Genomic DNA, 27,334 nt, shown 5'->3' with positions numbered 1-27,334 from the left:
ACACAGCGACTGCCTCGCCCCCACGCCCATCTTTAGGGTACCCCCAAAGGAGTCCAGAGCAGGTGGCTGCCTGCACCCCCATGCCCTTCCTCCCACCAAGGAGCGCACACCGTCCCTCTGCCCCCCTCTTCCATGGCAGGGCGCCAGGGCAGCAGGCTCTAGGCAAGGCACGGGGACAAAGACTCAGCTGTCCCAGGTGGCTAGGAGAGAACAGAGAACAGAGCACTGGGGGTTCATCCCAATCCATCCCCGGGCCTAGGGGTCTGCAGGGGGTGTGATATGGGGACCCCAAAGGAGGGGGGGTGTTCAGGTGGAGGCTGGGCTGTGCAGAAGTGAGGTTGGTGCTGGAAGCCCTGCCTGCCCACAGGTCCCACCTGCTGAAGCACGGCCCTGGAGACTCACCTGGAGGAAATGCAGAGCCCCCTCCCCGCCACATGCTCAGATGCAGGAGGTGGGCAGGCCCAGGCATCTCTCTCTTCCTCCCCAGGTGCTAGGCTTTACTTGGGGCTGAGATGGCCACCTGGGACTGGACTAAAATTCAGAGAAGAGGTCCTCACCAGGGAAAATGCTCAAGTGGGCGGGCAACCACCTGTCACCAGACTGCGGCGGGCATCCTGGTGACACCCTTCTAGCCTGGGGGTGGGCTCTCGGCCTCCTATCACCCCCAACAGCTCTGCCCCCCAGAAACCAAGATTCCAGGGCTGCAGCCTTGGACAGGCTGTGAAAGGAAGTGAGGCCGTGGCCAAAGGAAAGCGATGCACACCTCGTGTAAGATGATTTATTTCATTTATCAACAACATGGGGGCTGAAAAGCCCAGCTACAGGGCATCATTTTATCACAGAATCAGCCTCAGGCAACCTGATGGATCTCTCTCCCCCTCCAGCCCCAGGAGCTGCTAGGCAGGCGATGGGCTCAGCCCGCCCCCTCCCTGCCGACGAGAGGGACAAGATGTGCCCTGGCCCCCTCACCAGGGGCCAGTCCCCAGGTCCCTTGGGAGAAGGGCACCCTCTCGGCCCAGTAGGGACCAGAACCAGGGAGCAGGGAGGCCAGGACAGCTGGTGGCGGCACAGCCCATCCCCGCTGAGGAGAGAGCCCGGTGAACTTCAGGGGACCGAGCCCTTCCCGAAGGTTTCCCACTGTGGGGTGATCCACAGCCACAGGTCTGCAGGGCCCCAAAAATACCTGCCGATGGGAGGTGGCGGGAGGGAAGGCCGCTGTTAGCCTGGGGTCAAGTGCTCCAGGTCAAAGTGTGGGAGCTACACCCCCCCACACCCCCCACCTGGCCTGGGACCCTAGTCCTCACTGGAGTTGTCGAACTCCTCCCAGTCAGACACGCTCATCACCTCGGAGGCGAAGTCCGGGTCGGCCTGGCTGCGGTCAGGCGTCCCACGGGGCGGCTCAAGGAGCAGGGACCGCGGCAGGGTGAGCACGCAGGCCGCCAGGCCCGAGATGGAGTTGTCCAGCTGCGGGCCCTCCTCCCAGCAGTCCTTCTCCACGTCATAGATGTGCACATAGCCAGTGCGGCTGCCCCGATTGTGTGAGCGGCCACCCAGCACGTAGATCCTGTTGTCTAGCACGGCGATGCCGGGCTCACCGTGCCCTGCTGGGAGCGGGCAGACGGATGACCACTGCCCGGACTTGCAGCTGTAGCAGGCCACCTGCAAGGCAAGGCCCCAGGCTCACATATGAGGCTGAGGGACGCAGTGGGGCTGTGGGCAAACGCACCCCCCGGAGGAAGGGCTCGGGCCAGGCTGACGCTCTGTCCCCTATCCTGGCCCCTCAGCCAGCCTGTGGCCCCAGGCGTGTGGGTGTCTCCCAGTTGGCCTGGGGGTGCCAGCTCACTCCCCTCCACCACTGAAGCTGAAGACTCAGACCCCGCGCACACCCAGCAATGGGGGAGGTGCAGATAAAATAAGGAAACAGGTGCTTGCTAACTCATGATGACCATCAACATTCTCTTGGGGGATCCGTGGCAGTCCAGTGGTTAGGACTCCGTGCTTTCACTGCTGGGGCCTGGGTTTGATCCCTGGTCAGGGGACTAAGATCCCACAAGCCATGCAGTGCAGCCAAAAAAAAAAAAAAAAAAAATCTCTTCTCTTCAAAATTACTCCAAACAGTAAACAAATACATGGGAAAATGTTCAGCCTACCAGTAATCCAAGAAATGCAAAATAAAATGTCAGGGACAAATTGTCAGCTGTTAACCAGCAGCCACTGGGGAAGAAAAGGCACAAGCCCGGGGCTGGTGGAGGCGTGGTGAAGCTGTCCTGCTGTGCACCTGTCTGACCAGCCAGCACAGCAACGTGCAAAATTATCAAGAGCCACTCGGACACTACCCTCTGACTCAATGATGATCCCCTCCAGTTCTCCAGCCGCAGGAGGAGGAATGGCTTTCAAAGGAGCCTGTGCCCAGATCTCTGGGACTTGTATTACTTTACATGGCAAGAAGGACCCTACAGACGCATTAGGGTGGGGACATGGAGATGGGAGTTTATCCTGGATTTTCGGGGGACCCACCTAGTCACACAAGCCCTTGGAAACAGAAGGGAAGGTCTGATGGGGGCTGAAAAGGGAGGGGAAGCTGCCACTGCTGGCTTAGAAGAGGAAGGGGCCTGACCTGGGGGACGTGGAGTCTTTTAGAAGCCGAGAAGGGCTTCGGCCCACAGCAGCCAAGGAATCGGGACCCGAGTCCTACAACCACAGGGAACTGAACTCCACTGACACCCTAGGTGAGCAGGATGTGGATCCTCCCCAGGCCCCACAAAGGAAAGACCCCTGGATTGTCGTCTGGTAAGAGCCATAGACGTGTAACACACTTGTGTTGATTTAAGTGGCTAAATTTGTGGTGATTTGTCCTGGCTGCAATAGAAAACGAAAATGCTAGAGCCCAATGGTTCTCAACACTGGAGGATCCCACCCAGGAACTTCCAACTCAGTGGGTCTGAGAGGGGCCAGAGAACCTGCATTTCTTATGAGTTCTCATGTGATGTGGGTGCTGCTGGCCTGCGGACCACACTTAGAGAACCACTGCTCTCACCTCAGGAAATACCCCAAAATACCCAAAAGCTCTATAAAGCAAATATTACTTGAAATGTTACCTGGAATAGCCACAACTTGACCAACCCAAACGTCACCAGTTTGATGGAATTCTGCACAGCCACTGGGTGGGGTGGGGGTGGGGTGGTCATCAAACTAGAAGACACGCCCACAACAAACTTGAGCCAGAAGCCAAATGGGATGATGCTCTTTGAGTACAATTAAGTGGACACCACGCACAGGTAGGAGGGCTGAAGCTAGTAGCACAGGGCCAGGTTATGGGAGTTTTTCTTCACCATTCTCCATTTTTTCAAAGCTCTGCAATGTGGTTATATTAACTTTATGTAATTGAAGTTTTTAATAATAATGACAAATGAAACTCTTCCGTGTTATCCTCTAATGGTGGATACATGCCATCTGTCTAAAGCCACAGAATGTGCATCACCAGGAGTGACCCCAGGCCAGTGTAGGGTCATCGGTTATAACAATGACACCCTCTGGTGGATGCTGAGCCTGGGGAGGCCATGGTGTGTGAGGGCCGGGGGCACACGGGAAATCTTCCTGCTCAACTTGGCTGTGAGCCTAAAACTGCTCTAAAAAATAGTCTGTTACAAGGGAAAACCCCCCACATGGCAATTTTTATCGGTGACAAGAAGGTGGGCACCCCACCGCTCACCTGGTGCACGTCCCTCCTGTAGCCTGCGTCGTTGTTGCTGCCCCCGACCACGTACAGCTTGTCCAGGAGGGTGGCCATGCCATGCCAGGCCCGCCGCACCGGCCCATCAGCCAGCGTGTGCCAGGTGTCGCTGCCTGGGTCGTAGCAGTGGGTCTCCTTCAGGTAGTCCTCCCCCCGGCGGCCGCACGTGATGTACATCTTCCCATCCAGTGTGGCACCCGCGTGGGCATACACCTGTGGGCCGGGAGAACCGGGGGTGTGCGTGTGCATGCACGTGTGTGCGCGTGTGTGTGCAGCCCTGCTGACTTCCTCCTCACCGTCTGACTGGATCTTCGCTGGGCACACCATCCTTGTCCCCCACCCGACCTCTTCCCAGTGGAAGATGATTCAGGGCCCTGAGGTGATGCTGGGCTTCTACAAGAGGAAGAACAGAATCTCTGTCTTTCCCCCGCCCCTAAAGGTGACAGCTGCACGGGGACCCAAAGGAAATCAAAGCCTTGTCTTCAGTAAGGCCCTTGGTCGCCTCCACCTTTTCCCCACCCGACTCCACTTTCAACATCTGCTTGTCTGGGGCTTCCCTGGGGGCTCAGTGGTTAAGAATCCGCCTGCCAATGCAGGGGACACGAGTTCGAGCCCTGGTTCAGGAAGATCCCACATGCCGCAGAGCAACTAAGCCTGTGCACCACAACTACTGAGCCTGCGCTCTAGAGCCCGTGAGCCACAACTACTGAACCCACATGCCACAACAACTGAAGCCTGCACGCCTAGAGCCTGCGCTCCGCAACAAGAGGAGCCACCGCAATGAGAAGCCCACACACTACAATGAAGACTAGCCCCAGCTCGCCTCAACTAGAGAAAGGCTGCACACAGGAACGAAGACCCAATGCAGCCAAAAATAAATTTAAAAAAAAATCTGCTTGTTTGCAAATAACAAATGATATGACCTGGTGAGCACAAAAGCGAGATACAAAATCAAACAAAGAGCAGTCTTTAGTTATGGGAGAAAACTCACCCCCTACTTTGGATTTTGGTCCTCAACCTCACCCCTGCTTTCCACTGCACCCGGGAGGCACAGCCTCTCTGCCCAGCGGGCCCCACTGCCTCCAGGCCCCCCTCTTACAGCCCACAAGGGCCTCCTGCTGTGCCCATGTGCTCTGCTGGCAGAGATGTCCTGCCCGGGAAGCCCCAGGGCCTGTGTTACAGGGCCAGTCACTGACACCCAGGCTGTGGGTAGCATAGCAAGGGGCTGGAGAGGTGGATGGGGCAAAGGGCAGGGGACAGAGCAGTGGGCAGGAAACACACCATGGGGCTAGGTCTTCTCCCACCAATGGTGGGCATCTGGGGAGGTGTTTTTTTTTAACTAAAGTTTTCAGCTTGACGTAAGTGTAGATCCATATGTAATTGTAAGAAATACAACCACCCCACATCCTTCACCCTGACTCCCTGGGAGAAGAGCTTGTGGGCCTCAGCACAACATCACAGCCTGGGTGCTGACGTTGGCTCCATCAAGACACAGGACATTTCTGTCTCCCTCTTACAGTCACATCCACTCCCCACCCCCCAGTCCCTGGCAACCACCACCTGCTCCCCACGTTGTTGTTTCCAGAGTGCGGCTTGAATGGGATCATGTGGTATGTCACCTCCGTGACAGGTCACCCATGTCGCTGTGCAGACCCAGAGTTCCTCTCTGACTCCAAGTGATGCTCTGCACTGTGTACCTGCCTGTTTGGTGAGCCTCTCGCCCGTGGAAGGACATCTGACTGGTCTCCAGTTTCTGGCTGTTACCAATAAATCTGCTGTAAGTATCTGTGTTCAGAGAAGTTTTTGTTTCTCTGGGGTAAATGTCCAGGATGGTGACTGCTGGGTCACATGGCAGTTGGAAGTTAACTGCACCTAGTACTGTCTCATTTACCATTTCAGCCGCTCAACAGGCGGTCTCCCCGCTGTGGCGTCCAGTCTGCATCCCCTAACTGCACATCTACATCCTCCCCATTGAAGCGTCTCCTCCCGTCTTCTGCCTTCTTTCCAGCGGGTCCCCGTGTGTGTTTCCCAATGAGTTTTGAGGGTTCTTTACACATATTAGATCCCAGTCGTCTCCCAGGTACTGGTTTGCAAACATTTTCTCTCATGCTGCAGCTTCCTCTCATCCTCCTAACAGGGACTTTTGCAGAGCAAAGGTCTGCAATTTTGATGAAGTCCAGTTTATCATTTTTTCTCTTTATGGGTCATGCTCTGGGGGTCAAGTCTAAGTACTCACTGCCTAGCCCCAGACCCCGAATATTTTCTTCTACTTTCTCTAAATGCTGTGGAGTTTTGTATTTTACATAAGTCCATGCACCATTCTGAGTCAACTTTTGTGTAAGGTGTGAGACTTGGGTCAACGTCCATTTTCTTGCCTATAGATGTCCACTTGCCCCAGTACCACTTGTGGAAAGGTAATCCTTCCTCCATTCAACTGCTTTTGCATCTTTGTCAAAACTCAGCTGGGCATGTTTCTGTGAGCCTATTTCTGAGTTCTCATTCTGTGCCACTGATCTCCGGGTCTATCCCTCTGCCAATACCGCAGTCATAATTACTGTATCAAGTATATACGTAGTAAGTCTTAAAACCAGGTAGATGGAGTCTTCCCACTTTATTCTTCTTGAAAGTTACTTTAAGTATTCTAGATCCTTTGCTTTTCCATATAAATTCCAGAATCTCATCTACATCTAAAAAAACTCTTGCTGGGATTTTCATAGGAACTGTGCTGTATACCATATATCAATTTGGGAAGAACGGACATCTTTGAGTCTTGGAATCCATAAACATGATATGTTTCTCCATTTACTTACATCTTCTTTTATTTCTTTCATCAGCACCTATACTTCTCAGCATATAAATCCTAAAAATGTTTTGTTGGATTTATACCTAAGCATTTCATTTCTGAGCAATTGTAAATGGTGTTGTATTTTTAATTTCAGTGTCAACATGTTCATTACTAGTATACAAAAATACAGTTGGTTTTTATATGTTTATATCATATCCTGCAATCTTGCTAAACTCACTTATTAATGCAAGAATTTGGGGGGGTACATTTAGATTTTTTGACAATTTTGTCATCTGTAGAGTCAGTTTTATTTCTTCCTTTTCAACCTGCGTGCGTTTCTTTTCTTGCCTTATTTCACAGGCTACACCCTCCAGGACTGTGATAAGACTGGTGAGATCAGACATCTCTGCCCTGTTCCTTACCTTAGGAGAAAGCATTCCATTCAGTCCTCACCAGTAAGTATAACGTAGTGGTGGGAGTTTTGTAGATGCTCCTCATCATGTCGAGGTAATTCTTCTGTTATTTTTTTCTATTGTTACTTTTTGAGAGTTTGATCATGAATAGATGCAAAATATTATAAGATGCTATTTCTGCTCTGATATGATCATGTGGTTTTTAATATGGTGAATTACACTGAATTTCAAATATGGAACCAGCCTTTGGTCATGAATTTCTTTTGTGGGGAGAGGAGCTTCTATTTGCTAATATTTAGTTAAGAACATTCATATGTATGTGTATCTATGACAGACTTGCTCTTTTGCGGGGGGACTGTTTTATCTGGTTTTGGTATCAGGGTAATATTAACTTCAGAAGATGAACTGGGAAGTATTCCCCCTCTTCTATTTTCTGGGAAAAAAATCATGCAGAATTGGTATTAACTTTTCTTTGTTTGGTAAAATTCTCCAATTAAACTATCTAGGCCTGCAAATCATTTCCTTAACAAGTACAGGCCTATTCAAAGTCTACTTAGTCTTGTGTGAGTCGTAGTAGGTTGTGTTTTTTGAGAACTGGTCCATTTCATCTAAGTTGTCGAATTTACACATGTAGAGTTGTTCACAGTATCCCCTTATTATCCTTTTGACGTCAGCAGGGTTTGCAGTAATGCTCCCGTTTCATTCTTGATATTTTTAATTGTCTTCTCTTTCTTCTTTGTTGGGCTTCCTAGAAGTTTGTCAATTTTATTGATCTTGTGGAAGACCCAGTTGTTTCACTGACTTCCTGTTTTTCTGCTTTTAATTTCATTGATTCCTGCTCTGGTATTTATTATTTCTTTTCTTCTGCTTGCTTTGGGTTTCATTCTCTTTTTTTTTTTTCTAGATTCTTGAGGGAGGAGCTTAGATTACTGATTTAAGATTTTTTTTTTCCTTCCTTAATGTAGGCTTTTAGTGCTACAAATTTCCCTCTCAACACAGCTTTAGCTGGGGTGCCACAAAATTTGACATGTTGTCTTTTCTTTAAAAAAAAAAAATTATTTACTTATTTGGCTACATTGGGTCTTTTTTTTTGTCTGCGTTGGGTCTTTGTTGCTGAGCACGGGCTTTCTCTAGTTGTGGTGAGCAGGGGCTACTCTTTGTTGTGGTGTGCGGGCTTCTCACTGTGATGGCTTCTCTTGTTGCGGAGCATGGGCTTCAGTAGTTGTGGCACGCGGGCTCAGTAGTTGTGGCGCATGGGCTTAGTTGCTCTGCAGCATGTGAGATCTTTCCAGACTAGGGCTCAAACCCATGTCCCTGCATTGGCAGGCAGATTCTTAACCACGGTGCCACCAGGGAAGCCCTGCATTGGGTCTCAGTTGCAGCATGCAAGATCTTCGTTGTGGCATGTGGGATCTTTCGTTGCGGCGCCCAGGCTTTTCTCTAGTTGTGGTGCATGGGATTAGTTGCCCCGTGGCATGTGGGATCTTAGTTCCCCGACGAGGGATCAAACCCGAGTTCCCTGCACTGGCAGGTGGATTTTTAACCACTAGACCACCAGGGAAGTCCTGACATGTTGTCTTTTCATTTTCATTCAGATCAAGGTATCCTCAGGTCACCAGATCCCTAGCTGGTCTGCCATCTTCTTTCAACCTTTTTGAGTGTTCCGAGTTTGTTTTACACATAATGTCCAGAGTTCTGTGTTGTACTGAGCAGGAGGAACCAAGAAGGATATATCTACTCTACCTTTCTGAAGGTGCGAGTTCTCTGGGAAGGTTTTTAAGTGAGCAGAGAAGGGCTTCTGCCGAGACCTCCTTCCTCTCCTCCAAAAGCATGGGACGGCCATGCTCAGGTCTGGGCCGTGCAGAAGAGAACCTCTGACTGGAGGACTCTGCCCGCTGCTGGGGCAGGGAGCTCTCAGTCCACTGGGGGCACATCAGTGACCAGTTCCTAAGGATGCCACGTGGGTGGGACCCTGAGAGACAGGTGGGAGGGAGGGAGGGAGGGAGGAAGGGGGAGGGCCCACCCCACTACAGGCCCTGCAGACACCCATAAGGCCTCTGCAGTGGCTGCACACCCACGTCTCCAGACCCATGGGCCCCCTGCCTCTCTGCTCCTCCTCTGGCCTGGCACTGCCCCTGCTCCTGAGCTGATCACCCCACCTATGGCTAGCACCGCCCATCTCCATCTCTAGGCTGACATCCCCGAGCCTGGCTTCCAACCGGATGTCCCCAGCATCTCATGTTTGTCACTTTCCACATGGAGCCCCTCCTTTCCTGTTCACTCCCGAGCCCACCTGTGCTCTGGGGGAGCAGCCTAGTCACCACCCAGCTGCTCACACGGGTGGCCTGGGAGTCTCCATGGCCTCTCATTCCTAACCCATCAGCAAGTCTGGTCAGTTTACCTCCAAGTGACACGTCGAATCTGCCTGTCTCCCTTGTCCCCCATAGCCTCCACCACAGCCCACACCATCCTCACCTCTGTCCAGATCACCCAAGTGCCCTGGCCCTACTCCCCTAACACCCTCTCTTCACATGTACTCCCCATGCTTCCCCTCTTCCTCCCGGCCTGGAAGGTCCTTCCTGCCTCTCCCAATGGCTGCCTGTCTTCCGTGGACCTGGTCTCACTGACATCTCCTCAGACGGACCCTCCCCAAACAGTCCAGCGAGGTCCATCCTGCTGGAGCCCCTCCTTAAGCACAGCTCAGCTTGGCCCTCAAGGTCCTTTACTCATCTGTTCAGTGGTTGAGAGTGGTCTCTCCCACTAAGTTGCAAACACCATGGGAGGACCCTGGTCACTTTTTATCACCACTGGATCCCCAGGACTTGGTATCCAGAAGGTGCTTAATAAATAGCTGCTGAAGGAACGAATGGATGAAGGAAGTTAGGAACCTGGACACCAGGGAGAAGCTGGCTGAAGGCCGAGGCTGCCCCTCTGTGGCTACGCTGAGAAGTGCAGCCTCCCCGCCGTCCAAAGAGCCCCTGGAGCCCCTCCCCCACTCCCCTCCAGGACAGAGCTCAGGGTCCACCACCGCCTACTAGGTCTCAAGGACCCCTGGTCTTTCCCAAGAAAAAGCTGTCCTCTTCTTCTGAACAGGCAGGGAGTGCCCTCCAGAGGGGCTTCCTCCCCAAAAAGGCCAAGGATCAGGGGGCAGGCTGGCTTTCCCTGCCTGGGAATAACTGCAGTGGGAGCCCCTGGCCTTCCTTGGAGCCTCGCGGACTGTGGAGAGGAGCTGGGCCCATCAGGGAGACCTCTGGGCTCCCGAAGTTGGAGTCTAAGGCCCTGGGGCTCGGGAAAGGGTGAAAGGTAAGGAGGGGAGAGATGGGGAGGGGAGGGGAGGAAAGAGGGTCAGGGAGGCATTAGCTCCTGCCAAGGCCTCGAGCCAGTGCAGTGGAGCCCGGAGGAGAGCCATCCTCTCCTCTGGGGGAGTCAGGGTGCCCAGCGGTGCTCACAGACACTGGGACCCGAGGTGCAGCAGGGACCAGCAAGGCCCCCTCTTGCCCTGGGGTCTAATGTCTGGTTTGGGGGCCAGGCTCTCAGCACTGCAAGCCCATAAGGTGAGAGAGGTACCCCCCTTAAAGCATCACTTTTGCACAATGGACGTATTTTTCACATCTTCAAGCTGGAACAAACCAAAGTATTGTGTAGGAAACACATGATTAAAAAAAAAAAAACATGTAAAATGTAACTTCTAGGGCTTCCCTGGTGGCGCAGCGGTTGGGAGTCCGCCTGCCGATGCAGGGGACACAGGTTCGTGCTCTGGTCCGGGAAGATCCCACATGCCGTGGAGCGGCCGGGCCCATGAGCCATGGCCGCTGAGCCTGCGCGTCCGGAGCCTGTGCTCCACAACGGGAGAGGCCACGACAGTGAGAGGCCGTGTACCATAAAAATATATATATATATATATATATATATATATATATATATATATATATATATAACTTCTAAAGTGTTTCTGGCTTCTTGAAGGCCCCGTCCTTGGTGGGGGGTTGGGGGGGGAGGTCTGAGGCCGCTGGGCCCTGCCTCTCGCATCCCTCAGGTTTGACAACATCTCTGGACTTGTTCCAGCTCATCTCAGCCGTGCTGAGGAAGAGAAAGGAAAGGCTTCTGTCCACATTTGACTGCAGGGTTAAAGCAGCTACCCGGGGCCAAGGTGGCGAGACCCAGATGGGGGTGGAATTCTGGGGAAGGGGGTCTCTCCTGAGGCGGCTGGCTCAATCTCAGGAGTCCCCCACCCCAATCTTAGGTAGGGCACAGTCCAAGGAGGGAAGAGGGCTCTGATCATCGGCCGGTTTCCCTGGCTGTGCCTCCCACTCCCTCCGCACAGCCCAGAAAGCAATGCGGCCGAAGAAGGGCTCCATGGGAGGGGTTTCCTTACCTCCCTCTTGAGCGGGGCCACGTAGGCCCAGGAGTTGGTGGCAGGGTCGTAGCGCTCCACAGTGGTCAGGTCATTGTGGTAGTCGCGGCCGGCCACTGCGTAGATGTACTTGCCCACGACGCACACGCACAGGTCGGCATGCTCCTGCTGTAGCGACTGAATCTGGAACCATCGGTTGTGCCTCGGGTCGTACCTTGTGGGGACAGAGGACAGCATGTCACCGAGCAGCCCCTCCCCCAGCACCCCCTCCCTCAGCCTGGAGGGTGGGGCCCGGAGCCTCCTGGGTTTCCGCCCACAGCGCCAGGCCCTCCAGGTGTGACCTCACGGTGGTTTCTAGACCCTCCACTGTCCACCCCAAGCTGCCCAATGGCTGTTCCTACAGCCACCTCGATCTCACCTGTCTCACCTCAAAATCCCCATAGCCCAGCTCTCAATCAGGAACACCCCCAATTATGGCCTCTCGACTGGACGACTGGGCACAACAGCCTCCAGGCCTCCAGCCAGCACTCCCTCAGGCTGGTCGCCAGGCTCCCATCACAGCCCACCTGACCCCCGCCCCCCACTGCCTGTGCATCTCCTGTGTGCAGTTCCCGCCCTCCCCAGCGGGATTCCAGGACAGACGCCCGCGAAGAGGGGAGGGGAGAGAAGCCCACCTCTGCTGAGCCCAGCACCATCACCAAAGCTCGCCCTCCTGACATCAGGCCACCTCCACACCCCTTTCAAGGGGACGCAGCTCCCTGCCTTCACCTCACCCCATCAACCTTCGTAAAAGAGTCTAACCCCCATGCGACAGCTTCCTCTATGCCCCCAGAATGGAGCTGCTCCTCCCCCCAGCCCTGCCCTCTCCTGCCTCCAGAGGGCTTCACTTTTCAGCCGGGTCTTCTCGGCCACTCCAGGACAGCCCACAGCCACCCCACGTTCTCTTCTCACACTGCTAATGCCTGTTGCCACCTCCAGCCGGCTGCTCACCGGTCCCACGTGGACCCCCGGGCTCCCTACATCCCACCCCTCGCTCACCAGCCAAGCCCCCACTCACACCCAAATCCTCACATGCCCGAGCCCAGCAGCTGAGGTCCTTCAAAGCCCAGACTCAGCCCCTGCCCCAGGCTGGCCCCCTGCCCCATCTCTCCAGGCCCCAGGCACCCTGCTGGGCATGAGGCCAGTGTGCTGTTTGAGTGGACACAGGTGACCACAGAGCCTCGAGGGCCAGGGCCCGCGAGCCCGAGGCCCCAAGCCCACTCCTCCCCGACTGCGTCCACCCTTCCCCTGGCTCCCCGCCAACCCGGCCACCAACTCCGGCACTGGCAGCTAAGCGCCGGCCTCTGGAGCCCCCTCACTCCATGCATGGCCTCTGCACACTTACAGCCTCTCTCTGATAAGTGTTTATTTCTCCACCATAAGACCAGCTCCGAAGCAGACAGTTTTCTTTGGCCTGTGCCAGATGCCCCCATTTCAGCTTTCACCCCCAAAACAAGTGCACTCAACAGCCGCTTCTTCCCGCCGCAGCCCCTCCCTGCCAGCCGAGAATACAGGAAACGGGCCGAAGGGAGAGAGAGGACGGGCACCTGGGCCACACAGACCCAGGTCTGGGCACATCTGGCCATCAGTTTTACTGTCCCGACGTTCACTCAGCTCCACACCCAACGGGGTTATGCTGCCTGCCTAGAAAAGCTACCATGAGGGATCACGAGGGTCAAGTCATGTGACAAGGGTTCCTTAAAGGACCGTGGTCCATGTCTGTCTTCCCAGACCTGGTGGCGCACCTGGCTCAGGGCAGATCACACACTGTCCGCTCAGGGAACGGAAGGAGGGGCGAGGTCACCAGTGGTGGAATCACTCAACAAACATCACTGCCCCCAACGTGGACCAGCCATGGCTCTTGGCGCTGGCACCCAGGGCCCCCCTTTCCACTGTAGGTTGGGAAACAGGCCAAAGGGAGCAGAGTAGCCAAGTCTCCACATAAGGACAGGTGCCGGGGAGGAGAAGTGACAGGAGAGAGCAGGGCCGGGAGGGCGCCTGAGAACGCGTGACCGGGCCCTGCCAAGTGGAGGTCCAGCTGGGCCAGGCAGCCCAGGGCAGGAAGGCGCCTCCCACAGCCTTTCTGTGCACAAGGCTTGCTCACATTTCACATGCGTCTCTTCTGCCCCATTTTCACCAGGGAGACGAGTCCCTCCAGATGCTTCCTCTGGCCTCCTGCCCTCACAGCTCCCTGGGCTGAGTTCATCTGGATTTGCGGTGTCAGTTAAGGAAACACACACACATACACAAACACATACATACAGACACCACACATCAATAATTCAGACATAACCACAGTTTTGCTGATTTCTTATCTCTCCACCATGTTCTGTATCCCACATTTTCCTCTTTATTGGTTTAATTTTCCACTTTGTCAGAATAAGTCCTCAAGTAATCTTTTTTACCTAATAGAAATAAACTAAACTATTGCATATAAGGATTCAAATCCTTCAGTCACTTTAATGCTGACTCTGGACCATCCTACTGCAAACTCAGAGGCAAAACCTAGGGTTGGCATGAGAATGTTCTGAGGCCTTATTAAACTTAGTGATTGCTCTCACGTGTTTCCATGACTTAAGCCTCCCCATGATTATTGATTAAGTCCATTACAGTTAGAAACATTTTTTGAAACATACTCTAAAATATTAATAGCCATGAAAATGCCTAAGGACAAAAACAAGTTATCACTCTATGTAGGGTCGGGGCATCTGGCAACATGGACTGGCCACCACCGGGTAGGTGTGCAGAGCTGCAGCTGTGGGAAGGTGCCCTAGCCATGGGGGCGACACAGACGCAATCAAGGAATGAAAAGAGAAGTGTCACAGCTCAGAGGCAACGTGCTCCGACAGAGCTACCTTTTCACACGCTACAACCTGTTAAGTCCCTAACTCCTCAAAACGCTAATGCTAATTTACTGCAAAATCTTGTTTTCTTATATTCTGACAGCCTGTAGATTCTAAGGGCGGTGAACTGAGAGGAAAGGGCAGAGAACCAGACTCTTAACTCAAATTAAGATCTACCTGGCAGTGTGAAGAGTCCACCAGGAGATGAATGAAACTTTCACTCTGTAGAGATGAGACCCGGGGGTCTCCCCACAGCTCACCAGCCGCTCCGCACTGCAGCCTGCCCGGCAGGTCTCCCTGACCCCGCCTCCAACAGTGACCCAACCTCCGACTGGAGTCTGAGGCTGTGGTTGTCAATCACGGAGGCTGACACCAGCACCTTCCAGAGTTCTGGTGGGTCTCACAGCACATGTTCACAAAAGGGAAACAGACCGGGTTTGAGAGACAGATGTCAGCAGCTCATGACAGGACTCTGGAGAGTCTGCTTTGAAGATCTGGCCTTGGCCCTCCAGCTGGAAGTGGCAGGCCTTCGAGCCTTGGCAGGAGGGAGGCCTGAACCTGGGACTGCCACCACCCCCACACCCCCCGAGGACACATCAGGTCAGGGAGACGATGAAGGCATGGTTTCCTCCCTTCTGAACTGGGCCCCCTCCCGTTTGACCACAAAGAGCTGCCAAGCTCTGGGTCTCACCAGTCTGACAAAAGTGATCACTTCCTGGGGTGGGGAGAGCAGAGGTTGACGGACGGGGGTCTCCTCTTGGCTTGGGGTCCCCAGGCTCCTATCCAAGGGGCATGGCCAGGCCTGGCCCCACCCCCAAGACGGAGCAGGAACAGGAACGCAGTTGGCTTCAGCTCACCACTGCCAGAAACAGCTGGCAACCCCTCTCTCTCTGCAGTGCCATCTTTCAGCTTGTGGGGGGCAGAAACTTCCCCCAGGCACCAGACCCTAAGATCAAACCAAAGAACAGGGGAGGGGCCCTGGAAACCTCCTGGAAGTGGAGGCCGTGGAGATTTGCCCCACTTCCCTTGCTCTAACCAATGAAATGGATTTGTGGGATCCCAGCCTCGCAGACTGACAGAAACCACGGCCTCCCCTGGGGCCTCACACCCAGCACATGGCTGATGACAGGGCCTGGGGGGTGGGGGGTGGGGGGGATTTGGTCTGAGGTTCAGCATTGCCTGTGGGCCTTCCCTGCCCCCCAGGCTGAGGACTGTGCACTCAGGGGAGCAGGGCGACAGGAAGCCACCCTCCACCAGGAGCCTGTGTGGTTACGAGAGCAGAGCTAAGTGGATAGGCGAGGGGAAGCTGGGACCAGGGGTGTGAGAGCAGAGAGAGGCAAGGTGGCCATGCTCCCAGGCCTGGTCCCCTCCTTCCTGCTGCCAACACCCCCTCCCAGCCCCTCAGCCACAAGATGGTGGGGTGTGCTGAGGGGTGAGGGGGTTTCTGAGGAGGGGGAACAAGAGGGGGAGGTGACATCACGGGCCCCCTTCCTCATCTCACCGCCGTCCATGTTCTTCCCGTCAACCTGTGCCCACAGAACAGGTACAGACCTGTTCAAAAGGCTGACTGCGCTGGCCAGTGGCACGTGCCTGGCAGAAGCCACCCTCTGGGCAGCCGCCCGGCTGAGGGCCCCTACCTCCAGCAGCGGGACTCAGCGCGGAAGCCCTGGACATTGTTGTCCCCTCCAATCAGGTACACGAAGTTGTTGAGCACGGCGATGCCCTGATTGGACATGCGGGGCGCCAGGGAGGCAGTGAAGTGCTTCCACTCCCCCAGCAGCGGGTTCAGGTACTTGGCCTGGTCGCTGAGGACAGTGGACGGCGTGGAATGGATGCCCCCGAAGCCCACGACGCACTGGAAGTCTGAGCGCAGCTCGGTTTGTGGGCCCTGCAGGCTGGGCTGCAGGCTCTCGTTCCGGTGGTACATGAGGGCTTCAGCCACCGTGTCCCTTAGGGGGCTGGGGTCCAGCTTGTCGTGCAGCCGCTGCAGGACCTCGGCTTCCATGAGGGGGAAGCGCACGGTCTCCAGGAGCTTGGGCGGCTCATGCAGCGGCAGCCGGTCAGCCTGCACCTGCTCTGGAGGGTAGTGGTAGAGCAGGGCGCCTTCATACACCTCCGTCTCGCAGGACACCTCCAGGCGGTTGCTGCTCAGGAGGGCATAGACCTTCTCCAGGGGCAGCTGGCGGTACTTGTCAGTCCGCGAGAAGGCCACAAAGTTCTTGAGGATGTAGGCGTCCAGCTGCTCGGTCAGGCGGCTCAGGTCAAAGAGCTCGGCCAGCCGGTAGACGTCAAGGATGTTGTCCTCATCCACCCAGGGCGTGAGGAAGTCACAGCAAAAGTGGATGATCTCGGGGATCTGTGAACAGAACACACACATTCAAGCCCAGGCAAAGCGTCTGGGTGCAGGACCTAGCGCAGAGGCATGGGTGGCGCTCACAGGCTCCGCCGGCCCCACTCTCCGCCACACTGGACACGCCCGGGGCTCACAGCATTTCAGGGCTTAAGTCTGGGCTTGGAGGTGGTCTCTGAGCCTCAGCCTCCTCATCTGTAAAACAGGGATGACGTGGCGAGGAACCACCTGACACAGGGCGGACCCCGACACACGCCAGCTGCCTTTTGAATCAAAAGCACGGGATCTCCAGAGAAGTGGAAGCAGCAGGACAGCCACCATGCCGCGGGGCGAGGACACCCTGCGATTAGGTAACCAAAGAACCCAGGAGGCAAGGCAAGGGCCCGGGAAGGCTGCTCAGGGGCTGCTAAGTTCTGCAGGAAAACTGGATTTTAAAATTTCTCAAAATGGGAATCCCTCTCTTATCCAGCACCATCAACAAATTCATTACATGTAGACTAATTCTGCTGGAATTTGAAGCTTATTAATAAATGTTTAAAGTCTTTTTATTTTTTCTGGTTCTAGACATTTGGTGCTTGCCAGGTGACATGCTGAAGGCTGAATGGAAACCTGCGAAGTGCCAGGTGTGTGTCCCCCCACCAGGAACGTCCCCATAGTGCTGCTTCCTTAGGTCCTGAGGGTCTTCACTCGACCATCCATTTCCTCCCAAGCAGGTGCTTCTGCTTGGCCTCTTCTGCCTAAAATATTACCTCTGACCTCTCAGAGACCAGGAGCTGAGCACCAGGCTCTGGGTGGAAGGTGAGGGCTGATAGCCCTGAGTGGGCCTGAGGAGCAGCTCCTGAGAACCAGGGACTGTCTTGCCCTCCCTGGCAAGGTCAAGGTCCCTCATCCTTGTCTCAGCGCAGGGAATCTCACCAAGGAATCGCCCGGCCTGCCCCGTGTAGGAGGCCCACGAGAGGCCCAGAGAAGGGAACTCATTTGCTCGGGGTGACCCAGTGGATACGGTCTCACCAACACTCAGATCCACGTCCCTGGGGATACCACAAAGGGCACAGCACATGGGGGACAGGCCACCAACAGCCACTGGCTACATGAACAAACATGACCTGGTGGGCCTGTGGGCTCCAAACTGTTATGCCAAGTAAAACTTGCTTTAAACACAACATTGCGGGGCTTCCCTGGTGGCACTATGGTTAAGAATCCGCCTGCCGGGGCTTCCCTGGTGGCGCAGTGGTTGAGAGTCCACCTGCCGATGCAGGGGACATGGGTCTGTGCCCCGGTCCGGGAAGATCCCACATGCCGCGGAGCGGCTGGGCCCGTGAGCCATGGCCGCTGAGCCTGCGCGTCCGGAGCCTGTGCTCCGCAACGGGAGAGGCCACAACAGTAAGAGGCCCGCGTACCGCAAAAGAAAAACAACAACAACATTGCATAGAAGCCCGGTATGTTAAAAATAAAACAAAACCAAGCTGGGCTGCCCTAAGCACCAGCCATGGCTCTGCCCTGAGGTCTGAGGGGAGGCAGCAGGTCTCTGAGCCAGCGGGTGGCAGAGGGAGGGGGTGGGTTTGGGGAGGTGGTTTGGTGTTGGTGTGCGTGACAGATGCAGCAGAAGGCAAAGTCCAGCTGGGAGGAAGAAACGGAGAGAAGGAGGCCGGGACAGAGGCGAGGGCAGGGAAACAGAGAACACGGTCACATTTACAAGGATGACTCGTCCAGACATGGACCCAGAGGACGAAGGTGGACACAGAGGAGAGCCTGGTGCTGGAAGAGTGGCCGTGGGATACACGGTGCAGGGAGCAAGGCAGTGTGCAGTGTGCTGGGGCGGGGGGGGGCGCGATGCCGACAGCAAGCACCGGGGGAGAGGTTCTGGGGGCGGCTGGCTACTGGAGGTAAGTGTGGTCCCCAGAGCAGCAATGAGGGGACAGGACATGGGGACAGAGGAGCTCTCTGAGTAAAAGAGGGAACTTCTGCGTGAAGGCCGCCCTGGCTCAGCTCCACCTGCCCACCCACCACTGAGGGTAAAGGCACAGGGCTACTAGGGCCCCGCCATGCGGGAAGCCTCCAGACACCCCCAAATAGGCTGCTTTTCCTACTGCCCCAGACGTGCTCTGACCTCATAAAACGTCAGGATAAGGAACTCGGCATAAGACTTCGTTCCAGTTTCAGGACACGAGGGAAAAGCTGTCTTCTGAGCCAAACGAGGAGCCTGCCAACACTCTCGAGAGCAAAGGGCTCACCACCCACCCTCACACCACTGCCTGGCGGGCACCCGGGACCCATCTGGGCCTGGCTCTGCCTGCCTCAGACCAGGAGCCTCACCTGAAGCTGGCAGGCGGCGACCAGTGTCTCCTGGACGTTGCTCAGGCTGAGTTCCAGCTCGGACGTGTAAATGAAATGCAGGATTTGGCACATGGCGTTGTAGGACACGCCGTGGATCAGGACTTCTTCCTGCTCCATCTCCTTCAGCCCCCCAGCAAACATGCCTCTGCAAAGGGAAGAAAGGAGATGGCAGTGTTACACCCATTAGGATGCCAGGCAGCAGAGGAGGGACACCCAGAAGCGCCCACAGCTCCTGACCAAGCTTGGCAGCTGTTCTGGAAACCTCCCATCTAATGTGCCCCAGGAGCCGCACGTGAGTCTCTGCGGGCAGGACCACGTCCAGCGCGCTTTCTGCTGCATCCACCTGTGCAATTCCTGGGCCACAGCCGCAGCCCAGGGCACGCGGTGAAAGGATAAATGAATGGGAAACAAATAGTAAAAGTCCTCTGCTCAGCAGCTCCGTACCCAGCAGCCACTAAACGCCAGGAACTGTGCACAGAGCCAATGCGACAACAGTGAAGTGAAGCGGCAGGATCCCTACGTGCATGGAGTTAATGCCAAAGGACAGACACGAAGACACAGGGCACTTCCGGTGGTGGAATCACTGTCAAGGACCACAACAGGGCATCTGACGGAGGAGTGCCCAGCGCGGGAGAAGAGTGGGTGGAGAGCGATGGCAGAAGGGCCCATGATGAGGAAGTGGAGGTGGCAAGCGCCCAGGGCCAGGAAGAGCTTGCAGGCAGGCAGGCAGGCAGGCAGGGCGAGGAGGAAGAGGCAGGAGGTGAGCCTGGGCCAGGTCCTGCTACCCCCGGGGCAGGGTAGGGTCTGGACCAAAATCAAGGCAACTGAGGTGCTATCAGCGAGTCGTACACAGGCCTGAGCAGAGGAATTTCAGATCTTGGGCTCCTTGGCCAGAGTGGAGAGGCTGGATCAGAGGCAGGGAGGCTCCTGCAGGGCTGGGGAGGCCACACGACTGGGGAGCTGGAGTAGAGACCACTCTGGGGCCGAGAGGAGAGAAGAAGCAATGGAGGGAACCCAGGAGAGCACAGGAGGAACCCAGGCTGGGCAGGAAGGGACTTGGCGGGACCGGAGTGAGAGAGGGCAGTGGGAGTCCCATTGTGGCTCCAACACTGTGGGTGCCCCAGGGCATCCCAGCAGGGGTGTCAGTTAGGTGTCTGGAGGGAGGAGGCTGGCAGTCAGGGGAGGAATCTGGGCTGAAATATGACAGCAACACGGAGATGACAGAGTGGCTATTGTTACATTTTATATCACACACACACACTCACACACACACACACACACACACGCACACATACTCTCTCTCCCTCTCCCTCCTTCTCTCTCTCTCTCTCTCTCTCTCTCTCAAGACCTAAATTACATGAAAGGGTGCTCTGGTCACCAGCCCCCCTCCAAGGGTGGCACTATCCCCAGAGGCAGTGCCCGCGCCTTAATCCCCACCTGGTTTCGACTTCACAGGACACCTTGGAAACAGCCCCGATCATCCGTACACACAGCGCTACCCCTCTCTGTAAAGGCGATCACAACTGATTTAACCGTTCCTGCCGGGGTCCACCAGGGTTACTTCTAATCTCTTGTTATTTCTCCCAGTGGATGGCTTTGCGCCCACGAGCTGTTGCTCATGTGAACGCCAGGATTAATTTCAGGAGAGCAACTGCTGGGTCAGAGTTTCATACACACGCACTTGGATGGGACTGCCCACAGCCTGTCAGGTAGCGCCACCAGTGTGCGGGGAGCCTGCCCCCCACACCCTCAGAACCAGAGGAAGACGCCGCTCCAACTGCCAGGAGGTGAGGGAGAAATCTTGTAAACAATGGGACAGAGGCTCTCTTGACAGGTTTAACAGCTGTTTCTATATTCTTTTCCAAACAGTCCAGATGCTTTGCCCATTTTCTGTTAGACTCTGTCTTGTCAATTTAAAGAAACTGGAACCTCTGTGCATCGGTGGTGGGCATGTAAATTAGTGCAGCTGCTGTGGAACAGTATGGGGTTCCTCAAAAAATGAAAAACAGAATTACAAAGTGTGATCCAGGGAATTCTCTGGTAGCGCAGTAGTTAAGAATCCGCCTGCCAATGCAGGGGACACGGGTTTGAGCCCTGGTCCGGGAAGATCCCACATGCCACGGAGCAACTAAGCCCACGAGTCACAACTACTGAGCCTGCACTCTAAAGCCCGTGTGCCACAATTACTGAAGCCCGCGCATCTAGAGCCCGTGCTCTTCAGCAAGAGAAGCCACAGCAACGAGAAGCCCGTGCACCGCCACAAAGAGGAGCCCCCACTCACTGCAACTAAAGAAAGCCTGCAAGTAGCAACAACGACCCAGCACAGCCAAAAACAAACAAATAAATAAATAAATTTATTTATTTAAAAAAAAGAACACTACTGATCTGTACATTTAAAAATAGTTAAGATGGTAAATTCTATAGGGTTTTTTTTTTTTTTTAAAGGATGTTCACCAAGTCCCCAGCAGGCGGGCACAGATAGCACAGACCACAAAGAGAACCCGGGCCACCTCTACTGCCAGGATGTCATAATCAGATGTTACAAGGTGCCAATAAGCTGCCTCGGATATGAGGTGGGGAGAACATTTCCTGTGCCAGCTTGTACCAGCCCCCAACCCCTCTTCCAAACCTTTGAGGTCAGGTGTGTTTCAGAATTCAGAACGTTTCACCTGAAGAAACCCTTATCTGTGCCACATATGATGTCACACTGCCCCCCATAGGGTCTGAATCAAATCCAAACACCTCAATATTTCCAAACCAAAATGTACAAAGACCCATGCTAAGTAGGACACATATAAAAGTACCCTCATATCAGTTCAGGGCGGGTTTCGTGGTTTAATGAATTTCTGCCAAACTTAGACTTTTAAAAAGTAGGAGAATCCAACTTCTGCCTCCCCCCTCAAAGATCAACGACTGGACAGATTGGACAGCTATCCACAAACAAAAGAGCTCCAGGAGGGACTTCCCTGGTGGTCCAGTGGGTGAGACTCCACGCTCCCAATGCAGGGAGCCCGGGTTCGAGCCCTGGTTAGGGAACTAGATCCCATGTGCCGCAACTAAGATCCCGCATGCCACAACTAAGATCCGGCACAGCATGCATGCATGCAAGCATGAATGAATGAATGAATGAATGAATAAATAAATAAATAAATCAGAAAAACCAGCTCCGGGAGACTTCCAGAGGACACTTGACAAGTTTTAGCAACACATTAGAACAAAAACAAAACAACTTTGTGTATCAGAGCTTTGCGGTTTGAGTATTATGAACTAGGATTTGCAAGGGAAAACAGTGTGGATGATAAGGAACGTTTATAAATGGTTACCACAAGGGTGAGGTGGGAGGGCAGGGATAAAGTGGTGCTTTCCACGATTTCCTACTCCAGCAGCGTTTCAGCTGTGGCAGTGGATGCTGGATGTGACCACATGCCTGCTGACCTGTCTGTAGATGGCCACACACCAGGTCGCCTCAGGCTGATTAGGGCCTCGCACTGGAAGAGAGGTTTCCTAACACGGAACCAACTGTCCTTCCACAAACAATGCCCAGCAGGCGGGGGTCTACTGCTCCACGTGCCCAGGTCTCACTGAGCATTTCACACACTGATTCATAAGGAACTACAGCTTTCCGTGTGTTGGCTGGACACCGCTCAGCACCTGGCAGACACCCCACAGGGTGTCCCCTACAGGGCCCAGCCATGGGCCCACTGCCCTCCAAAGCCCTTCCCTCCACCCCTGCCCACATCAGATATCTTCACCAGCCTCACTGGGAAAAACGCTTCATCAATTCAACCTGAGTCAATAACTGAAATGAATAATAAGGAAATAAACCCGCTAAAGCTTGGGAATCATCATTTCATATGCACATACCAGAGATGAGTCTGGGTTCTCCCTGGTCCCAGTGGGAGGGGGTGTCATCCTGCACAGTGACCGGGCCTGAGAGGGGAACACCTCCCAGGACAGGCCCACTGGAAGCGGCTGCCAAAGGGCCAGGAATAGCTCCTGGAGGATGTGGGGAGACACAGGAGGTTTCCACCAAGAAGGGAGAGGTGGCGCCAGTAACTGTCCTTTAGAAAGAGGACCGTGACAGTGACAGGATGGCCTGAGTGGGGAGAGGAGCTCCACCTGAAGGGCTTTGACAGTGTGTCCAGGAGGCCCTAAGCCAGGAGGACTCCAGTGCTTGAACTTCTGGGCCCTGAGGCCTCCCACAACTCTGCCCTGCCCACTGCCCTGTCTTCTCAAGGCTTGTAAAAGCTGAATCCCCATGAACTGAAGGGACATGTTGTCCCTGGACATGTTTGCTCTAAGGCACCACTAACCACGGGGTCACCCTCTCCATAAACTCCTTCTGGAGAACAGGAAGTACTTAACCATAAAGAAATATTTTGCTCATTAGTTCCTGAAGTTAAAAGATGAGAACTAGGGCTTCCCTGCTGGTGCAGTGGTTGGGGGTCTGCCTGCCGATGCGGGGGGCACGGGTTTGTGCCCGGGTCCGGGAGGATCCCGCGTGCCGCGGAGCGGCTGGGCCTGTGAGCCATGGCCGCTGGGCCTGCGCGTCCGGAGCCTGTGCTCCGCAGCGGGAGAGGCCGCAACAGTGAGAGGCCCATGTACCGCAAGAAAAAAAAAAAAAAAAAAGACGAGAACTACAAATGAGCCTTGAAGACAAAAGAACCAAACAGAATGGGAGACAGAATAGAGGGTCTCAAGTCTCAAGTGGGATGGTGGCACCAGCTCTGCCCAACGTGCTCAGGGCTGGGCTGGCGTCACATAGGAGGTCATGAGAAACTCAGGGGACACAGAACCCACAGGGAGGGTGGGAGGCCGAGGCCCAAGGGATGAGGAGGTGAGAGCAAGAGGTGGATGGCCAGGTGAGGGTGCAAACGGAGTGACTCCACATCACGTAGCTGTGTGGACGACATGCATATGGTACTGATCACCTGCCTCGGCCCCCACAGAGGTGCCTGGGCCCGTATGGGCTTCCTGACGGTTTTACAAGAACACTGGGTGGGGCTGAAAAGTCTAAGGCATAAAGCATCGTAATGTCTTTTTAAAAAGGCGTGTGTTACAAAGGCAGTGAAAGCAAATGCGGCAAAATGGTAACAACTGGTGTCCAGGTGTTTGTGATACTATTCTTTTCAACGTTTCCATAGGTTTGAAATTTTTTTTAATGAGATGATGGGAAGCCAGAGTAAAGTAGAAAGAAAATCTGTTTCACACCAAGATACTGTACTTATAGTAGAAAATTCATTCTAGAAAATACAATATTATAAGTAAAGCCAAGCATACCGCCTTTAAAAGAAAAAAAAAGGGAGCACATGCCCCAGAGATGGGGCAGCTGAGAGAAAAACAGACCCTGAGCCCCCTCTGCCTGCACAGCGAGAAGCAGGAGAAGCCCGGGGTGCCAAGGCGTCCACCTGGTGGAGCCAGCATCCCTGCTACCTTACTATGCAGACTCACCTGAAGTAATCGCAGGACGCAGCCAGTAGGATGCGATGGGCCTCGATGTGCCTCCCCTCCACCACCAGGACCACGTCAAAGAGGATGCCGCTGTTCCGCAGAGCCAGCAGCCCCCGGAGCAGCGCCTGAGAGTGCTGTGCGCTCCGGTAGGTGTTGCTGACACAGTGCGGGTGGGAGGGCTGTGCCGGCAACTTGCAGAGCTGGGCGAACTCCTGCTCCTCCGCCATCCTGACCACCGCTCCCAACCTCAGCACCGCGGCTGTCAGCTGCCAAGACACAGGGGCGAGGAATGAGCCTGGGAGGCAGCCCCGGCTGTGCAGGGCTGGCCAGCTGCTCGGGTCCCTCCCTCCTGCTCACCTGTGCTTTCCCCGTGGTCTCAAACCTCTAATTCCCTCTCCCCTCCCACTGCTGTCCAAACCTGGGGCCTTCTTCCTCCTGACCTGTGTCCCTTCATTGCCAAGATTCTCCTTTCCATTTTATCTGCTTCAGCATCGCCATGAAACAAAAGGGTTCTAGAGACAGACCGACCCAGGCAGGAAACCCAGACCCACGGTGGACTCAGTGTGGTGAACCTGAGTGTCAAGCCCCTCAGCTGAGAAAAGGGGACTACAAGCACCCAGCCCCTCGGGGCATTCTCAAATTTCCTAAAGGACGAACACAAAGCACCAGCACAGACCAGGTTCTCAAGGGCTCTTCCTCTCTTCTATTGGGAAAGAACACTGGGTCCCCCCCACAACAGGAATGGATGCATAAAAAAGACAACAGGCCTAGGTGGTGGTACAGGGGAGGGTTCCAGGCCCTACCTTCTTTTACCGAGATTTTGAGTCAAGCACTGTAACTTCAAGTAAATTTGGTACATTCAAGATTGTCTGCATCGTCTTTTAAATTCAAGCTTAACTTCTAATAATTGAGTCAATATGTTCAAAAAAATGCAAACTGATTTGAACAGGAGCCTCAGAAACCCCATGAGTAAAACCAGCTAATGCAAACACATTTTGGCCAAGCACTCCAAGCCAACCACAAGTGACTGTGGACAGCTGGCTGCTCCGGGTCAGGGGGCAGCCAGTCCTACACCGAGCTGTGGGGTCGAGCTGTGCACTCTCCAGGCCACAGCACTGCCAGCCAGCGGACCACTTGCCACATCTTCCTTCCCCACCTCACGTTCCTCCACTATCCCCTCCCCAAATGTGCTTCTTTTTCAATCCCCTACTAGACCCTTGAAAGAAAAAATGAAAAATAGACTCTACTATAAAACAGAAAGGTATACTGTATTATGAAACTTAAATTTCCCTCCCATTCATGCCCCCTAACCAGATCCTCTCCCAGAGGAAGCTATTCTACTTTCCCGTCACCCTTCCAGGTAGCACCTATGCATTTGCAGGCAGAGCTGTAGAACAAAATTTCCCCCTTTTTATTAGCTTTTACACATGATATCCTCGTATCCCACCCACAGTCCGTTGTATGTATAACCATATTTTATTTAACCGATCCTTTTCAGAGAGACATTTGGGTTTCCTTCAATTGTTTGCTGTTGCCAACAGTTTTGCACTGAAATTCACTGAGATCTGCCATATATGTAGCAGTTAAATGAGGAACATTTACTAGATACAGAACTGCTGGATCATCTTAATTTGAATGTGCAGTTGACATTTCAATAGATATTGCCAAATTGCCTTCCGTAGAGGTTGTACCAATTTATTCTCCACCGGCAAAGTATGAGAACCGGATTGCAACCACTGTCTAGCACACCAATAGTGTTTTTTTTGTAATCTTTGCTGACTTAGATGAAAAACACCATTTCACAGTGTAACTTCGTTTTGTTAATTCATAAAATTTCAAAAAATAAAATATTAAGTGGAATGCTGCACATCTTTTGCGATTGCATTCCCATGCCTGTTTTTCTGAAATAAAAAATGTTCTTGGGGGCTCACTCTCTGGCACCCTCACCTCCTATTCATTTTACCCAGGTTCCTCTATGATGAAGCCCTTCCCTAGATTAACTACCCTCGGCCCCATAATGTCCCCGATTCTAGTCATGGCAAGCAAGGCCCTGCGTTCAGTGCTGTTCAGTTCAGAGCTTTGGTGGGAGCAGGAAGGAGGTTTTATGTCCCAAGTAGATACAAACTGAAGGACGTAAAATTTTCATGAATTCATGGATGACAGAGTCGGAAGCATCTCTGAACAATGTTCAACTCGACACAATTTACTGAGTAGGCACCCTCAGTCCTCTGCAGGACCCCAAACAGTGTCTGCCGTCCACGAAGCCCAGTCCCTGGCAGCACGAAGCAAGGTCTGCAGCAAAGGGAAAGGGGGTCCCACTTCCCGGAGGACGGCCCGCGTCGGGTGTGGATGGGATGCGTTCTGGACCATCGCGGCGCAGAGGCCGGAGCGCGGCAGGGACGCGCCCGGGCGGAAGGCGCTGGGCTCGGGGCCGGGGTGGGAGTGGGCAGACCAGCGGCCAGCGCTCCGGGCCGAGGCGTCGCACTGACAGCGCGGCCGCCGGAGCCGTCGGGGTCCGTCCAGGTCCGTCCGTGCAGCAAGTGGGAGCCGAACCTGGGCCGGCTGAGGGGCCGAGGCTGGCATGCCGGGGTCCAAGGTCGCGCCAGGGGGACTGCGCCCGACCGGCCGCCTGTTGCAGGGCCGCCGGCGCAGCGCCGGGGCCGCGGCCCCAAAGGACGCGCGCGGACCCGCGGGGGCGAAAGGCCCACCGAGGCCCGGACGCCGGCGTCCCCGCGGCCCCTCAGCTCCGACCCCGCAGCGCCCGGGGGTCCCGCCCGCCGCCCCCGCCACGTCAGGCCGCCGGCTCGCCTCAGGCCGCCGCCCCCACCCCGGCCCCGTCCGCGCCCGGCCCGCGCCCCCGCACGTGTCCTCCCGCGCCCGCACCCCGCGCGCCCGGCCCGAGCCCGGCCCCGGCCCCGCGCCGAGATCGCCGCCGGCCCGCGCTTGCCGCTCACCTGGCGCCGCCGCACGCTGAGGCCGCACTCATGGAGGCGGGGCGGGGCGCGCGAGGCGGGGCCTCTGGCATCACG

At 54.8% G+C, this 27,334-nt stretch overlaps 1 protein-coding gene and 1 long non-coding RNA gene across 7 annotated transcripts in view; one reads left to right on the top strand and one right to left on the bottom strand.

Moving 5' to 3' along the window:
- The window catches only part of LOC308627100, an 11,626-nt gene extending 2,266 nt beyond the window's left edge, over nt 1–9,360 (top strand). For 2 of the 3 annotated variants that reach the window (XR_014017349.1, XR_014017350.1), the window contains exons 2-4: nt 5,364–5,510; nt 6,879–6,973; nt 8,527–9,360. This is a non-coding gene — a long non-coding RNA (uncharacterized lncRNA). Of the gene's footprint in view, nt 1–3,982; nt 5,511–6,878; nt 6,974–8,526 lie in introns of those variants that run through there. The other variant, XR_014017351.1, reaches the window with a different exon arrangement.
- Nucleotides 765–27,334, bottom strand: KLHL22 (kelch like family member 22). Of its 4 annotated transcripts, none has more exons than XM_081252821.1 (8): nt 27,260–27,334; nt 24,306–24,571; nt 18,834–18,999; nt 15,805–16,523; nt 11,307–11,499; nt 3,713–3,946; nt 1,345–1,659; nt 765–1,183 (listed from the first exon to the last, which is right to left on the bottom strand). In XM_081252821.1, exons 2-8 carry the CDS (start codon nt 24,530–24,532, stop codon nt 914–916), a joined length of 2,124 nt encoding a protein of 707 aa, XP_081108947.1. In that variant the 5' UTR covers nt 24,533–24,571; nt 27,260–27,334; the 3' UTR covers nt 765–913. The 4 variants fall into 4 exon arrangements, with proteins under 4 accessions (XP_081108947.1, XP_081108948.1, XP_081108949.1 ...); XM_081252823.1 differs by lacking the exon at nt 765–1,183 and adding an exon at nt 3,099–3,192 and having other exon boundaries at nt 1,458–1,659; XM_081252822.1 differs by having other exon boundaries at nt 1,053–1,659.

This window comes from Mesoplodon bidens (assembly GCF_964165515.1).
Source record: "Mesoplodon bidens genome assembly, chromosome: 13".
Lineage (NCBI taxonomy): Eukaryota > Metazoa > Chordata > Mammalia > Artiodactyla > Ziphiidae > Mesoplodon > Mesoplodon bidens.
The sequence above is the reverse complement of the archived record's forward strand: the minus strand, read 5'-3'. Positions and strand labels throughout refer to the sequence as shown.